Source organism: Callorhinus ursinus, unplaced genomic scaffold (assembly GCF_003265705.2).
Source record: "Callorhinus ursinus isolate GAN/ISIS: 27379988/994484 unplaced genomic scaffold, GSC_fseal_2.0 scaffold12, whole genome shotgun sequence".
NCBI classification, from domain to species: domain Eukaryota; kingdom Metazoa; phylum Chordata; class Mammalia; order Carnivora; family Otariidae; genus Callorhinus; species Callorhinus ursinus.
The window spans coordinates 24,699,497-24,717,446 of NW_027397074.1; the positions used below are offsets into that span (position 1 = coordinate 24,699,497).

Below are 17,950 nucleotides of genomic sequence, written 5' to 3' on the forward strand. Positions count from 1 at the left end.
GAATATTTGAACAGTAACCAGATAGTTAATGTTGTAAGGACTTATTTTATGTTGTTTTTAGGTGGAATAATGGCATGGTTCTGTTTTTATTTTTTTTTAAATCCTTACCATTTATATAGACGTTTGAAATATTTACAGTTAAAATGATATCTGGGCTTTGCTTCAAAATAATCTGAGTGGAGGGGAAATAGGAAGGGTTTGTAGGTAAAACTTGCAAATTGTTTCGAGTGAATGATTCTCTCTACTTTTGTATATAATTTCCCACATAAAAAGTTATAAAAACAAAAATGGAATGCCTCACCTTGTAAGGCTGGGCCTGAAGAAATGAGATAGAGACATAGGAATTTCAAAATTCAGGATTATTTAAGAAACAGCAGATATTAGAGGAAAAAATTACTGGTTTAACTGAATTGCATAAAAAAGTTATTTCCTTTATGCAGTATACTAAAAACATCAGAATTAATTGAAAAATATAGTACTTACTTAGTAAAGAGAAGAAAACAACTGCACTCAAGATACGTCATCTAATTCATTTAGAGATGAAAGAAATGTGTCTGCAAGGTGAAACCATGGGCTCATGGAAAGCTCTGATTTCTGTACAGATGCTATTTGTCTAATAGTTTCATATTGTCAATGACCACCCAATTAGCATCTTCACTACACTTATTTTCATTTACAGGAGAAATCTATGAATGATCTGTAGAGTCCTTTATGACACCCAGGAAGGATCCTGTACACTGTCTTGCCGGTTTCTTAGTCTTCCGCGAGAAAGGGTAGGAGAGAAACGAACACGTCCTCTTCCAGCCCCTGCTCCTGGGTGTGAGAAGGAAGAGGACTTTGCTAGTTTGCAACAAAAGAGATCCTAGAATGGCACTGATACAAAAGTGCTACGTGTATTGCCACGTTTAAATTCTCCTTCCTCCAAAATGTCAAATAAATCTGCTTCCATCGTTTGAAATGCTATGGTACTGAAAATCCTTTTGTAACGCTGGAGAAACGCCAGTATTGTAGCTGATTTGGGAGAAGGATGCTCTGCTCACAGAAGATACTATATCTCAGAAACACTTAAGACACTCTGCCGATGAAATAGAAGGGGAATAAAAAGCCTTCCCCCCCCAATTGAAATGCTCTTCTTAGCATGATTTCCGACGACAGTATCTTAATACCTTAAGTTATTTGACCATCCTTAAGAGTGCAACTTATCCTGACGTCTCAAGGGACGAAAAAGTTGCGGAAGTCCGAGAAATGAGTCACTTTGCTCAATTTTGATGAGTAATTTCAGGTGTCATGGAACCGCGTTCCGAAGAAGGAGAGGGGAGGGGGCGTCAGATCTGCAGACGGAAGAAGACTGGACGCTCGGGATTGGATGGCGAGATCTTGATTTTCCTAAAATTGCGTCATTTCGAACCCAATTGGGTCCAGATGTTTTGGGCACCGACGGGTTACCGTCTCGGAAACTCTCAGTCAGACGCAAGCGAAAGGAGAAGAGGCGGTTAATTAAATATTGAGCAGAAAGTCGCGTGGGGAGCGTGTCACGTGGTCCTCCAGGCGCGTCGAGCCTTGGATAAATACCGCGCGGCACCGAGCGGGCAAAAGAGCGCGCCGCATCCGCTTCCTCCACCGCCGCGGCCACCTAGAGTGCCGAGCGCCCAGCGTGCGCTCAGAGCAGCCAGACGAACCCTGCCGCCCTGCCCGCCGCGGTAAGTGCCCGCCCCGCGCATCGCTCCGAGGTGGCGGCTGGCCGCTGGGGCGGGGGACAGTGGGCGGACAGCGGAGGGACATCGAGGAACGAGGATTCCGAGTGCCAACGTCCCTCTTTGTTTTCCACCGACAGAGCCTCCCGGCTTGAAGGTGTGGATTGGTGGGTCGAGGGCTGAGGGAGTTGGGATCCAGGGAGAATGGGATGTGAGAAGGTTGGGGGCATGGTTCTCTTTCCTAAAGGGTACAAGTTATGCTTTAGGCTTGTTATCCCCTAGGGTTTTTATCTTGGTTCAATCGGCCCCGACTTGCGTTGTGGGACCAAAAATTATGCTGTCCCAACTCTTGGATAGCCATCCCCAATGTTTCTCTCCTCGGTCTCTTCTTCCCCGTTCTTCCCAGAAATCCAACATGAAAATCCTCGTGGCCTTGGCCGTCTTTTTTCTCGTCTCCACTCAACTGTTTGCAGAAGAATTCGGAGCCAACGATGATCTGAATTATTGGTCCGACTGGTCCGACAGCGACCAGATCAAGGTGAGACCCAGCCGGAGCCGTTCTTCCTGGCCTAGGGAGCTGTCACTTTCCTTAAGATAGCGTTCTAGTTAGCCGGGCAGGCGCCGCGACAGCGACCAGAGGCGGTGGAGGCGCGCAGGGAGGGGGTAGGGATGTAAAGGAACGCCATTGCCTGGGTCCCCGCAGGAGATTTTGTGCCCACGATCCAAGTTTCCCCCTGGGGGGCTGCACCGTCGGGTCTCAGGAACTCCCTGGAGGAATGATGCCCTCCCTTGATGAGCCCGGGTTGCTCAGAAGGCTGGAAACCTCACAAGGTTCCATCCCGGGGTAACGGGGATTTCGGGGACTCCAGTCTAGCTGCAAGGACCAGGCATTTGGAAACGCTGGGCAGGGGCAGAAGGGGGCGCGCCGGACGCTGGTAGAAGCGGGCACAAAGGACAAGCTGCTGGGGGCTTCGAGGGACGAGGTGGGTGGGAAGCTAACTTCCTACCCTGACTTTTATTTTACCGACCCGAGGACCCAGCCGCAAGTTTTCCTTTACAAGGCTCGCAGGCTATTGGTGCAAGGGAGCGCGCCTCGAGGGAACAGTAAAAGTGGCGCGGTGCAGGTCTTCAGTGAAGCGTTGTCATTCCTTACCCACTCGCGACACACACCTGTGCGCATTTAGGGCGGCCAGGCGTCTCCAAAGCCCGCGCCAAAATCAAGAGAAAGTCAGGTGGCGGCGCGGCAGAGGAGTGGGGCCGGGGGTCGAGGGTCCCCAGGCTCTGCAAAGAGCGGATAACGCGCGGGGCTGGGGGACGCCGCGCCTCCGGCTAGCCCGCGACAGCGGGGCTCGGGGACACGAGTTCTGCCGGGAGGGGTGGAGGAAGAGAGCTCCCAGGCTGGGACCCCACTCAGCCCTCGCGTGGGGAAACCCAGCCTTCTCTCGCCTTCCAGCTGGGAGGGTTTTCCGGGCCCGGCGCCGCCACCGCCCGCCTCCGAGTTTCGCCCAGGGCTGGCGCGCACTATTGGAAGGATTCGGGTTTCCCGGCGCCGCGCGCTGGTTGCCTACACGCCCGTTTATCTGTGCGTCTGTCCCCCAGGAGGAGCTGCCCGAGCCCTTTGAGCATCTTCTGCAGAGAATCGCCCGGAGACCCAAGCCTCAGCAGTTCTTCGGCTTAATGGGCAAACGGGATGCTGGTGAGATGAGCAGCCATCCCTCTCTCTGTCTCTCTGAGCAACCTGCCCTGTCTCCTCGCTCACTGCTTCTCAGAGCACCCAGTCTCTCTTGCTCTTTGAGTAGAAATTTCCATCCTAAAATGGATATATCCCCGGGGAGCGACTCTGGCCCTCACCCCACTAACACACGCACATGCCCTCGGAGGGCGGGCGAGATCCGTTGCGCGTGCCCCACACAATTAGAGTGACCCCAATCACGAACAGGAAGCAACCTTATTAGCTGAGTGCTCCCTTGACCGAAGATCCACACAGATAAAGGGGGAAGGCGCGGGGCCTCCAGGGGGTAGTACTCAGAATGGTCTAAGTGCCTGTGGAAACCGATTTTAGACCCTTGGGGTTAGATTAAGCTCCCTAATGTCTCATGATAGAAATACTCAATTTCCTTGCATTTATCACACCATCAGCGGAACGTGTAAACAGTTAATGCCAATTCATCTTTTGTCAGATTCCTCAATTGAAAAACAAGTGGCCCTGTTAAAGGCTCTTTATGGTAAACATTTCTATAAATCTTTATTTTACTATTGTGAATGCACATGTAGGAAAAGTGAAGAAAGTTTTTTTATGGGCTCAAATACAGATTCTTGATAATGCCTGTTTAGTAAAAGTAGAGATTTGTGTCCCTCTCTCCTGACTGACAAATTGTGGTCCAGCTTGGAGATGTGTTTCTCATAAGAAAACAGGGGGTGTGGCCTAACAGTTATTGTTAGGCCTCAGGGGTCTTATAGTCCTGGGTTTGAATCTGTGGCCCATAGAAAGCACTTAAAAGTATTCCTTTTGGTTGCTATTTTGTTTTTATCATTAATAATTTGGTTAGCATTTATGGTTGTACTATATTCCTCATGATAGTACATGGATGGGAAATGTTATATGTTTTAAAAATCAACTTATTTTATAATTCTCTTCTGAAAATATAATGTAGCATCTTTAAATTAAATCTATTGCCTTTGCTAACTTTCTCTTTCTTTCTTCTAGGACATGGCCAGATCTCTCATAAAAGTAAGTTTCAAATTATTTTGACATTTACCAAATGCAAACATAAATTAGATCAATCTTTATTTTATATCTTATTTTCTGTTATAACTTAGGACCTAATACTTTTAATTAAGACACTATAAGAATGGAGAAGACTCATATTAATTACAACCAGAGCATGATTTTTTAAAGCTCTGTTTTCTAGACCTAGATGCTTACCAAAATGATGCATTATGTTAAAAATCCTTTAACTCCTAGCTAAATTGTTGGTGAATTCCTGACCCACAGAAACTGTGAGATAATACATATTTGTTGTTGCTTTAAGCTGCTAAAAAAAGAGAGAGAGAAAGAAAAGAAAAAAAAAAAAAGAAAAGAGAGAGTGCCAGAAGAAATCCTTTAACTCCTATATGTTGTTAGTTATGGATAAGAATATCAGTCCTGGGGTTAAAAATCCACCACAGATTCCTCTCCCTATTCACCCCTCACCCTCTCCTATGCCCCACCACTTCCACTGCAAAAACAAAAACAAAACAAAACAAAAACAAAGCTTTTATAGGCATCTCTTAACATTTCAATATGCTGGATCTCTTGATGATACCATGTATTAGGGTAATCCAGCAGCCAATTAAGGAGATTGAGTGAAAGAGCAGAGAATCCATAGTAAAGGTAAAGACAGAAATGCAGTTTTTTGATCCCATAATTGAATGGGGACCCTCAATCTATCAAAGTACAATGAAACATTTCTTAGGACCAGTAGAGATGGCAGAGTTATGACACTTGACATTCATTCAATCCCAGTTTCCCAGTTAATGGAACTCGAATTGATGGGAAGTCCCATGGGTCCATCTCAGTCAGACGCATTTACCCTAGGATCCACCCACAACTCCACTTGGATTTTGGTTCACTGGTTGGCAGAGAAGGTCACATTAAAACAGCAGTCTTATTCTCAAATAATACAGTATAAAGCAAGAGACCTTTCCCCACTAGAGATGAAATAGTCACCTTTCTCATAAGGCTTCATCTTTGAAAATAAATAAATCTTATTCATATTTAAGTTCTAAAGATTTCACTTTCAAGAGAATTATATATAGCAAAATTCTGTGTAATGAAAGCAAATGCACTCTATTAATGTCAAAATTAACACACTTTTCCAAAAGTATTTTTAAAAATCCAATAAAATAAAAATAGTGACCTTTTAGAAGTTTATAATCATCAGGTGCAGGGATCTGACTTAATTAAGTTTCAGTTCCTGAGAAATACAACATAGTAACACAAGGACATACACTTGGATATTTCTGTCACACGACTGTGAAATTGACTCCCTAAAAACCAAAACTAGCTTAAATAGCAGCAATATTTAGAACATTGTATATAAACAGGTAAAATGTAATATACATAAAGTCTACTTGCTAATATTTAGATATAGAATTAAGAAAAGTGCTTTCATTGTATTGTTTTAATGTCATTTGTAAGACTTATTAGAAATCTTCATTTCTTCAGGCTCACCAAAACTTGAAATGGTTATATATTTATTATATAGGCATATATTCTAAAGCTTGCTTTTCTTCGGTACTAGTTATAACAGTTTATTTCCTCAAAGACATACATATTAAAATACCCCTAAATGTATTTTTCCAGGGCATAAAACAGATTCCTTTGTTGGACTAATGGGCAAAAGAGCTTTAAATTCTGGTATGTATAAAACCATGACTGAAAATAGTGTCTTAAATCTATTATTTTCTTTCTAAGGCATAGTTTTCAAAGTACTAAAAAGGAATGATAAATTTAAAATGAGTACTTATGGTGAAAAAAAAATCTAATTGTAATAAATAAATCCAAGAATTTATTTGTAGCTGAATTTATCTATAGACTGTGTCCTACAGCCATCTGATTCTTAACCTTTTGTGGTCACAGACTCCTTTGACAGTCTGAGAAATCTAGAAACCTGTTTTGTGGAGAAACCCTCATTAGCTTATAAACACAAAAATTTACATACAGTTTCAGAGGGTTCAAGAACCAGATACAAAACTTTGCTTCCCATGAAGAGGATATTCTGTTCCAGCTAACACGAATCCGTCTTTGGTTACTTTACATTAGCACTCACCTTACTTCTCTGAGGAACAGAATCATGTTACCTAAAGCTTGTCAGAAACTGAACTTGTGCTAGTCAGTCCTCCTCCTAATACAAACAAAGCAGGATGAGAAATGGACTGTTTCCTTCCTTGAGAACTGCCCAGCTTGGAGTTCGCACTGGTCCACCTGGAAGCACATAACCTGATTGACATAAAGCATTCAGCTTATCACGAACCTAGTGTTGGATGCTAACTGGGCATCTGCTCAGTTGGGAAATGGGAGAGTGATCACCCTACAGCCCTCAACTACCTCCTCTCTCAACAGATCTTTCTCACTGAAAAAATTGTTTAGAGTGGCATCTATAATTCGTACTTATCTTCCACAGTTCTTTCTATTGTTTTTGTTTAAATTCAGTATTTTATACAGGACATATGAATTTTAAAAAGCAGCATAGTTTCACTAAAATGTAAATCTAAGTATATAAATTAACTAAAATGATGAATAATATACTTTAGTATTCTAATTGCAACAGTCTGATCCTTACCCTTTTGTGGTTACAGACCTCTTTGAAATTGCATATCATATCATCGTATCATATCATATCAATCATATCATATAATTTCGGCTTTTTTTTTAGTCCAGATAGCCAAAGTACTTAAATTACTTGCTAACTCTATGTTAAGTACTTTTGGAGGCAGGGATTAATCTTTCACAGTCCATTAGGGTGCTGGGAGGTAAGTTAAACTGTTGTACGTGGATGGCGCAATTGCCCTACCTACTGACGACCATGTTGTTTTTAGTTTCAAGGACAATTCATCATTGCGAGGTATCCCCAAGACAGGAGGAGACCCCTACACCATTCGGTGTACTCCCGTAACAGGAACCAGCCAACTCTTTCTGTAAAGAGCCAGATAACAAATATTTTGGATTTTGTGAGCTGTGCCGTCTTGGTAGCAACCACTCCGATCTGTCATGTTAATGCTAAAGTAGCCATAGACAATACAGAAATGAGTGGGTATGGCCACATTCCAATAAAACATTCTTTTCAAGAAAAAGTGGTGGGCTGGATTTGGCCCACGGTCTGTAGTCTGTTGACTCCATCCTAGAATAAAAGTCTCACATTTCGCTTTCATCCTACTACTATTCCTACTCTATACTTCAGGCATTATCCTTTTTATAAATCACCGTGCTTGAGAAAGTTGTGGAGAATGACCACTGCAGTAGATTGTGGAACTACGCTTTGGGGGCACCAAGTAAATGGCAGATGGCCTGAGTAGCCAAGGATTCTGTGGTTAGATCACTTCCAATCAGGACAGAGACAGAGGCAAGATTGGAGGATGTGCAAAGAAAGCTCTTAGAAATACCTCAATGGAGAGGGGAAAAGTCATTAATGAGTTTTGAATAAATTACAGTGTGTCTTGAAGTTTATTTAACTCTCTCCAGTGAATCCTCTTAAAAACCCTCTACCTTTTCTTTGTTCTCAGTGGCTTATGAAAGGAGCGCAATGCAGAATTATGAACGAAGACGCAAATAAACCACCTCATGTATAACTTATTGAGCTTCATGTGTGTCAGTGGCCAATGAAAGGTAACATGAGACCTGCACCATGAGGAATAATTATTTATTTAATAATCATTGTTTTGAGTGGAAAACTCAAAAAAAACTTTATTTTTCATATTGTGCCAATACGTGCTGTGAAAGTGTGTTATAATTCCAATATGACCCCCTCAGATGTAGGAATCAGTGGGCATTTCTCAACAAAGCACAGTGTTCAGTGAAACTGAAATATGTTCTTCAAAGAAAGAAATCATCTTGGTTTCCTGGAAGCAGTCATGTCAGCCATTGCTGAAGGAGAGGGATCTCACAGATAGGCTTGTGCTTCCTCTGTTTTCATGGTGGAAATGTGCTAAGATTTGGTATCAAAGTGTATCCCTGCAGCATGTGTCATGTGTTGTGACTCAAATAGAGATGTTTTACAAGTTTTCACGTGATTCTATGGTCTTCATTTCATTGTATAATGTGTTGTGATAGTTAACATTTTAAATAAAAGAAAAACTATCTTGAGAATTGGGTTTTATTCTTTCATTAATATTTATGTCACACCAGCACACGTTCTTTTAATAGATGAAATACATTCGAAGCTGTTTGGGCTGCTCAATAGTGAAACATAAAGCTACAAAATTTTTTTCTTAAGGTAAATGACTACAGTGTAATCTCAGTCCCTCTCTCTCTCTCTCTCACACACACACACACACACACACAAACACACACATACACAACACACACGCACGGGGGGCGGAGGTCAGTCATTTGGCACGAGATCATTCATGAGGAAAATGATTACATTTTGGAATCCAAAGAGTAGAGGATAAGTTCTGTTGATGCATGCCCATGATTTCCTTTTACAAATAGGATAATAATCTGTCTTAGAGATGCATTCCACTGGTTATTTCCTTGTTGGATAAAACATCAGCACACTATCATTTAAGCCCTGCTTAGAGCCCAGGTATAAATGCACCAGTGGGTGATTCACACCAGAATTAAGACACCAAATTGCAAAAGATGATGCAGAAAGATGGGAGTTGATTGATAATAGGGCATCACTGCCATAATGAAGACAAGAGCACTTTTCTAGCATTTCTAAGGAGGCCTGTGAATTGCTAATACCCATTACACTCTCCAGCTGAAGCATGTGCATCAGGAATAAACACAGAACAATCAAGGGGAGGCTCTCGTGTATTTGTTTAAGGGGAAGGATTGATGAGTGTCCTTGGAACTGTTTTTGGATTACATAGAGGGTGTGGAAGATTGACAAGTGGTATAAAGACCACTTGAAGACAGACTGAAACTCCATGACCTTAGCCTGGATTGGTGAACATTGTTGATCAATAGTTTGATCAATATTGTTGATCAATGGTTTAACCCATTGTGGGACAGAAGAGCTAAAGCATATTTTAACCTTCATATTTTTAAATAAAAATTTTCTTTTTAAAAAAATTCTAACAAGGCTGCCTGGCTGGCTCAGTTGGAAGAGTAAGCGACTCTTGGTCTTGGGGTTGTGAGGTTGGGCCCCACGTTGGGTGTAGAGATTACTTAAATAAATAAACTGTAAAGAAAAAAAACTCTAACAATCGCATTTCCTTATTACACAATATATTGAAATATTTCAAATTATAAATGATAAGCAAAATGGAGGTCAGAGTCATCTAGAGCCTCCCTCCCTAATAGTAATGTTTAATACTCTAAGAATAATAATTGCAATTTATAAATTATATAAATTAATAAATCAGGGTCAGAGGTTCTAATGTGAGAGGAGTCAGTATTAGAAAGTGATTATAAGGGGAAATAGCAGAACAAATTAATATCTAACAATGAGATTGCTTAAGCAAACTGGCATACTGATACAATTGAATATTTTGCCATCATTTAAAATGGCATTACATGTTTAGTGACATACAACAACATATACGGTATATTGTTAGGCACAAAGCAATATTCCTGCAGTATATATACATATATATTTCTGCATCGATGTCATAACAAGAAGAAACGATGTAACGGATGAGTGTGGGGTTCAGAGTCCAGCTGCATGGGTTTGAATCCTGGCTCCATCACTTGAGGCCGTGTGATGAAGGGCAAGTCCTTTAACTTCTTTCTGCCCTATTATCCTCATCCCTAAAATTGGATTAATACTATGCACTACCATGCATAGTGGACAGTATCCCACTATGGAGCTTAGCTGAGGGTTGCGGAACAGGATACCTGTAAAGCTAGGAGCTCAGTCTCTGGCACACAGCAAATACTCAGTGAATGTTACCTGTTGCCATTGCTAGCTACTCTCCCAAATGCCAGTGAGAACATTAGCACTGTTTTTTAGCAATTGAAATATTTTTTAATAGGCGCACTGAAGCAGCAGCAGTATGGGGTGGTTTTTATATAGCCACTACACAAATTAAATCTAGGGTTGTATCACAAACTGCTATGCTCTGTGCTGTGCATTGTTCACTAGACAGTCCCTGTGGCCCCTACTCTCTCTGAGATTCTATAAATCTCTGAATCATGAGCCCACAGTGCTGCATAAAGTCCTGTATCAGGGGGACTTCATTCATGCCTGCTTGCCCTCCAGGCCCAGAAACCCAGCAACAGCATCAATAAGGAAAGGGAGAGGAACTCCTGTGCTACGTGTGTGCTCATGAAATCGTTACTATTACTCCTCCTCTGTAGCATGGTTCCTTTAACAAAAATAAGCTTTCTTCACCTTTATTCTTTCTTAAGTATTTTATTCTGTTCTGAAACAGTAAAAAGATGAATCTAAATAGTTACCGAACTACTTTTTATTGCTTTGGCTTTTTCTCTGTTTTCTCTTTTGGCTTTGTTTGGGTCTGGGACAAGGGCAGAAACAAATGACACTCCAGCTGAGTAATTTGAGGAGATGTGAATAAAGGGACTAATTACAAAGATGTAGGCAAGTTGTAGAGAAGCCAGCAATGGGATGGGGGTCTCCAGCCTGGCACGTGGGAGCCACTGCTGCCCCAGGTCTGAAGGACCAGGATGAGGACGTGAGCATCTGTGTGCAAAGGGCCGCCTGGCAGGTGTTGTCTTCAGTAGGAGGACAGAATCAACACAGGGTAGTCAGATATCTGGGGAGTGTGGGGCGGGGGGGGGGCGGTGCTAGGAAAGGCCAGGGAATAAATATCATATCCCAATCTCACTCACCTCCTGCTGGGCAAACCCAACCGGAAACAGAGGGCTTGGGGCCCTCGATGCTGTCCACACCATTGAGCAGCATAGACAGGGCACCAGAGCAGGTGGAAAAAGCTGATGGGTGCATTTGGAAGTAGAAAAGATGTCTGGGGTGCCTGGGTGGCTCAGTTGGTTAAGTGTCTGTCTTCAGCTCAGGTCATGATCTCAGGGTCCTGGGATGGAGCCTGTGTCGGGCTCCCTGCTCAGCAAGGAGCCTGCTTCTCCCTCTCCCTTTGCCCCCCCTCCTCTACTCTTGCTCTCTCTCTTGTTCTGCTCTCAAATAAATAAAAATCTTAAAAAAAAAAGAAAAGGAAGATGTCTAATGGATTATGTATGCCATTATTTTGAATCCAAAAACAAGACTAATATGCTGAAATTCCAATAGAGAAAATTATAAAGTAAAAATCAGTCTTCCTCTGGACACCCCATTCTATTCCCCTGGAATATAGTTTCGTATGGACCCATCCAAACACACAAACAAAAATAACATTTTAATATGAGCACATGCTGAAATCTGTTTTTCTGTTTTGATTTGGTTTGGTTTAGTTTTTTGTTTTTGTTTTTGTTTTTTGAAATCTCCTTCTTTTTTTTTTTTAAAGATTTTATTTATTTATTTGAGAGAGAGAGAGAATGAGAGATAGAGAGCACAAGAGGGAAGAGGGTCAGAGGGAGAAGCAGACTCCCTGCTGAGCAGGGAGCCCGATGCGGGACTCGATCCCAGGACTCCAGGATCATGACCTGAGCCGAAGGCAGTTGCTTAACCAACTGAGCCACCCAGGTGCCCGAAATCTCCTTCTTTTAAGACCAAGTCATTATGATTTGTTAAGTTATACTTTAAAAGAAATTAATAAGGACATTGGGATTTGTGAAAAACAGAGTAAGGACTTTCGGTGGACCAAAAGTTATCCAGATCCTTAAGAAAGAAAGCACACAGAGAGCCACAGTGGTAAGCCATCGTCCCAAAGGGTCATGGAGGCTTCAGAAAAAGGTGCCAACTCTAGAATAGGGACGTGACAGTTGCAGAACACATGAGCAACCCTGAGGGCTATGAGGTAAGGGAACAAAATCTAAAAAATTTAAGGAAAAAAATATCTAGCCAAACTATCCTTTAACAATGAGAATGAATTTGGGAAAGGAGAAAAACCAACCAAATCTGTTAACTTAAGCCTTTATTAAAATCATCACAATAGAACAACTCAAGATAGCTATCTTACTGGAGAGCAGACAGCCTAAGGAATTGCTATGTTAAATTGGTGAAGGTAAAAGTTTTGCTATATTCTGAGAATTAGTCACTGTTCCGATTCTCAGAAGATATGGGGAACTTAAGCTGCATTAGTCAGGGGACAGGATATGGGGCCTGCAAGAGCGGAGCTAAAGCTTTAGCAGCTCTTTGTCAGTTTGGATGTAGTAGGAGTGGTGAGGAGGAAGAGGTGAAGACCAGATCTTGCTAGAGTCAGTGGAAAAAATTCAGCCATTCAGCTTCTTTCATGAATTAAAGACATTTTCAAACCTATAGGACCTCAGAAAGTTTACCATCCACATTCTTTGAGAGAATTACTATGTTATTTCCGCAGAATTCTGTTATAGCAGCCTGAATAGACCACAACAATGGGGATACAATCACAAATATCCAGACTGTTGGAGTCTCTAAAGGACAACACTCAGCTCCTTGACACTTAAAAACTAAAGAAAATAGAGAGGTATTTATAGATGAAAAGAGACTTAAGAGACACATCAACCAGTTAAGTCTTATATAAACAAATAAACTTTTAAAAAAATATGAAACAATCACAGAAGTTTGAACAGTGGATATTTGATGACAGTAAAGAATTATTGTTAATATTTAGATGTGATCATTGTATTCAGTTACGGTTAAACAATATATGAATCACAGTCCTCAAACTCAAGAGGCTCACAGCTAGTAGGGGGAGATACACAGGTGGAAAAAGGATTGAAATGCAAGAAGGCAATGCGAGTGAGAGGTGAAAGGTATCCTAGGAATGCAGAAAGGCATTCTGGGAGGTATGAGAGAGGTGAGTCTTGAAAAACAGCAAGTTTGCCAGGGGAATCAGGGAGGAAGAGAGCTTGGAAGCAAAGAATAAGTGTGAACAGAGACAAGTGATGTGGGGAAAAAAGGCAAAAGAAAAAATTAAATTTCCTTACAACTCACAGTCCATTGACAAGTCCCTGAAAGAGGCAGAGTGACATTTCTCTAGGAACTTAGCTGCCCTGATGTTAATACTTTGCTACAGAGAAAAGGCATCTTAGCTTAACATTATCCCAGCCCCCCCAAGATCCTGTGGGTCTACTTTAACATATAAAAATTCCTTTGGAAATTTCCTTTATCTCCACCCCCCAAGATACATGTTGGCAATCATCCCCCAAGGATATGACCCACTGATATACATCCGAAGGGTATCATGACTAAGGTTTTACTCAACAGTAATAAATGACCTTTTCTTAACAACAGCTAGTCCCCCTCAAGGTCCCGGAAACCTTGCTTCCAAAATTCCTTAGAGACTTCTGCTGTCCCCATCCCACTCCGAACTTGAAAGTGTATAAAATCACCCATAATAACCCCAGAGCAGCTTTTTCTGCCCATGGCTCTTGTCCCCATGCTTTATTAAAACCACCTTTTTGCACTGAAGATGTCTCAAGAATTCTTTCTTGGCCATCCACTCCAAGCCCCACCACTCCAGACCACAGCACAAGTGGCATAAGAGAACAGGATGTGCTCTAAGGAGTGCAAATATTTGAGTCTGATCACAGCACAGAACTAGTGGGAAGAGACAAGTCTGGAGACAGAGGCTCACATGAGCTTACAGAGGATCTTTCTTGCTTCCATGCTAGGCGCTAATGGAATATCTGGTTGATTTTTAATTTTCAGGGGTGGAGAAATGTCACTGAAGGGTTACAAGTAGATTTCTCTTCCTAGAGATGAGGAGTTCAATGTAGCTTGGAAGAAAATTTGCTTTGTTTTGTAAATAAAACCAAAATGGGTCATTGATCATAGAAATATTAAGGAAGCACCAAGCTTGGACAAAGTCACGTGAAAGAATAGTGTTATCAAAGAAAAAGCTCCTTAGACTGAGCTTTACAAGGGAAATCAGGAACAAACTACCATATTAAGAAAAATTACTGAGGTTGAAGATGGCAGAGGAGTAGGGGACCCTATTCCAACCAGTCCCCGGAATTGAGCTGGATATCTACCAGACCACTCTGAACACCCATGAAATCAGCCTGAGATGTAAGAAGATAGATCTGGATCTCTACAAACAGAATATTGGAGGTGGTTGGTTTCGAGGTATGAAGCAGGGAGCGGTGATTCCGCGGGCAGATATTGGAAGATAAATGGAAGGGGGAGGGAGCTGCCATAAGCGCTGGTGCAGGGAAGGCAAAATAACACAGGAGCACAAAAGCTTCCCACGCTGGGGACAGGGCACAGACTCACAGATTGATAGCGAGAGGGAAAGGACTTCAGGGCAGCCCCCTGAACTGAAACCTGGAGCGGCAGGGCTGTGCATGCGAACTGGGGGCAGCTGGCAGTTTTAGAAGCACAAAGGGCAGAGGTGTGCCCCAATCTGGAGGCGAGGACTGGGAGCGCAGCTGAGGGGTGCACAACCCAGGACACTGCAGTTTATAGCAGCACAGACAGAAACGGAGATAGTGTGACCTGGAGAGCTCACTGAAGAAGAGACTGCAATCTCTCTGCTCTGAGGCAGAGGGTTGGGAAAAGATCTCTTCTGCTCTGACTCTCGGAAGAGACGCGGAAAGCCGCCAGAGAAACCCGCCAAAGAACAAAAGCCCCAAAAAACCGTTTTCACTGAGCCCATTCCCCCCTCCACAGTGGGCAGGGCAACTCTGCCCAAACAGGGTTGCCTGAGTAATAGCACAGCAGGCCCCTCCCCCAGAAAACAGACTGGGAAAACAAGAGTCCAAGCAATCCTAAAATCCCTATAAAACAGGTGAATCTTGATTGGGTTGTGGTCAATAATTCAGACTCTGTACATTCCCTCAACCACCCCTCAACAGAATGACCAGGAGGAGGAACCCCCAAAATAGGAAAGACTCAGAGACTGTGACTTCTGCCACAGATTTACAAATGGATACAGATATAACTAAGCTGTCAGAAATGGAATTCAGGGTAGCAATTGTGAAGACAGTAGCTAGAATGGAGAAATCAATTAGTGGCAACATAGAGTCTCTAAGGGCAGAAATGAAAGCTGAACTGGCAGAACTTAAAAATGCTATCAGTGAGATCCAATCTAATCTAGATAACCTAACACCTAGGGTAAGCGAGGCAGAAGAATGAATTAGTGACCTAGAAGACTAATTAATAGACAAAAAGGGAAAAGAGACGGCCAGGGAAAAACAACTCAAAATCCATGAAAATAGAATCAGAGAAATAAGTGACACCATGAAACGTTCCAATGTCAGAATTATTGGGATCCCTGAGGGGGTGGGGAGAGAGAGAGAGGACTAGAAGATATATTTGAGCAAATCATAGCTGAGAACTTCCCTAATCTGGGGAATGAAACAAACATTCTTGCTCAAGAACGTTTGGGTCAACCAAGAAATCAAAGAAGAACTTAAACATTTCATGGAAACCAATGAGAATGAAAACACATCAGTCCAAAACCTATGGATACTGCAGAGGCGGTCCTAAGGGGGAAATACACAGCCATCCAAGCCTCACTCAAAAAAATAGAAAAATCCCGAATTCACCAACTAAATTTACACTTTAAAGAACTAGAGAAAAGGCAATGAATGATGCCTAAGCCACACATTAGAAGAGAAATAATTAAGATTAGAGCAGAGATCAATGAATTAGAAACCAGAAACACAGTAGATCAGATCAATGAAACTAGAAGCTTGTTCTTTGAAAGAATTAATAAGATCGATAAACCACTGGCCAGACTTATCCAAAAGAAAAGAGAAAGGACTGAAATTAATAAAATTATGAATGAAAGGGGAGAGATCATGACTAACACCAAGGAAATAGAAACAAGCTTCCAAGACTGAAACAGGAAGAAATTGACAACGTGAATAGGCCAATAACCAGTAACAATATTGCAGCAGTGATCAAAACCTCCCAAAAAACAAGAGTCCAGGGCCTGATGGATTCCCTGGGGAATTCTACCAAACATTCAAAGAAGAAATAATACCTATTCTCCTGAAGCTGTTTCAAAAAATAGAAACAGAAGGAAAGCTTCCAGACTCATTCTATGAGGCCAGCACTACCTTAATCCCCAAACCAGGCAAAGACCCCATTGAAAAGGAGAATTTCAGACTGATATCCCTGATGAATATGGATTCCAAAATTCTCAACAAGTTCCTAGCTAATAGGATCCAACAATACCTTAAAAGGATCATCCACCACGACCAAGTGGGATTTATCCCTGGGATGCAAGGGGTGGTTCAACATTTGCAAATCAATCAATGTGATAGAACACATTAATAAGAGGAGAGAGAAGAACCATATGGTTCTCCCAATTGATGCAGAAAAAACACCTGACAAAATACAGCATCGTTTCATAATTAAAACTCTTCAGAGGATAGGGATAGAAGATTTCTCAAGTTCATAAAATCCATCTATGAAAAACCCACAGTGAATATCATCCTCAATGGGGAAAAGCTGAGAGGCTTTCCCTTAAGATCAGGAACACGTCAGGTATACCCACTCTCACCACTATTGTTCAACATAGTACTAGAAGTCCTGGCAACAGCAATCAGACAACAAAAAAAAGGTATTCAAATTGGGAAAGAAGAAGTCAAACTCTCTCTCTTCGCAGATGACATGATACTTTATGTGGAACATCCAAAAGACTCCACCCTCAAATTACTAGAACTCATAAAGCAATTCAGTAATGTGGCAGGATAGAAAATCAATGCACAGAAATCAGTTGCTTTCTTATACACTAACAATGCAACCATAGAAAGAGAAATTAGAGAAACGATTCCATTTACAAGAGCACCAAAAACCATAAGATACCTTGGAATAAACCTAACCAAAGAGGTAAACGATCTATACTCTAGGAACGACAGAACAGTCGTGAAAGAAATTGAAGACACAAAAAGATGGAAAAACATTCCATGCTCATGGATCAGAAGAATAAACTTTGTTAAAATGTCTATGCTACCCAGAGCAATCTATACCTTCAACGCCATCCCAATCAAAGTTCCAATGATATTTTTCAAAGTGCTGAAACAAATAATCCTAAAATTTGTATGTAATCAGAAAAGACCCTGAATCGCCAAGGAAATGTTGAAAAATGTTGAAAAAGAAAAACAAAAACATCATGTTGCCCGATTTCAAGCTATATCACAAAGAATTGATCACCAAGACAGCATGGTACTGGCACAAAAACAGACATATAGATCAATGGAACAGAATAGAGAGCCCCAAGAGATTATTTGACCAACTCTATGGTCAAATAATCTTCAACAAAGCAGGAAAAAATATGCAATGGAAAAAAGACAGTCTCTTCAATAAATGGCGCTGGGAAGATTGGACAGCTATATCCAGAAGAATGAAACTCTACCATTCTCTAACACCATACACAAAGATAAACTATTTCAAGTTCATCCATTTCAGGATGGAAGACCTCAATGTGAGACAGGAATCCATCAAAATCCTAGAGGAGAACACAGGCAGTAACCTCTTCAACATCGGCCACAGCAACTTCTTTCAAGATACATCTCCACAGGCTAGTGAAACAAAAGCAAAAATGAA

The 17,950-nt window shown here is 41.8% G+C and overlaps 1 protein-coding gene across 5 annotated transcripts; it reads left to right on the forward strand.

Annotated features, from left to right (window-relative positions):
* The first annotated feature begins 1,337 nt into the window (after positions 1–1,337).
* TAC1 (tachykinin precursor 1) lies at positions 1,338–8,524 on the forward strand. Of its 5 annotated transcripts, none has more exons than XM_025873349.2 (7): positions 1,338–1,700; positions 2,101–2,232; positions 3,294–3,390; positions 3,875–3,919; positions 4,402–4,425; positions 6,040–6,093; positions 7,959–8,524. In XM_025873349.2, exons 2-7 carry the CDS (start codon positions 2,110–2,112, stop codon positions 8,006–8,008), a joined length of 393 nt encoding a protein of 130 aa, XP_025729134.1. In that variant the 5' UTR covers positions 1,338–1,700; positions 2,101–2,109; the 3' UTR covers positions 8,009–8,524. The 5 variants fall into 5 exon arrangements, with proteins under 5 accessions (XP_025729134.1, XP_073754668.1, XP_073754670.1 ...); XM_073898565.1 differs by lacking the exon at positions 1,338–1,700 and adding an exon at positions 1,707–1,851; XM_073898567.1 differs by lacking the exon at positions 3,875–3,919.
* The last annotated feature ends 9,426 nt before the right edge of the window (positions 8,525–17,950 follow it).

Excerpts from the sequence above, each read along its gene's own strand:
- TAC1 (XM_025873349.2), top strand. The coding sequence starts at position 2,110 with ATGAAAATCCTCGTGGCCTTGGCCGTCTTTTTTCTCGTCTCCACTCAA. Across the intron at positions 4,426-6,039 it reads TGGCCAGATCTCTCATAAAA|GGCATAAAACAGATTCCTTT; the intron begins GTAAGTTTCAAA and ends GTATTTTTCCAG. Across the intron at positions 6,094-7,958 it reads CAAAAGAGCTTTAAATTCTG|TGGCTTATGAAAGGAGCGCA; the intron begins GTATGTATAAAA and ends CTTTGTTCTCAG.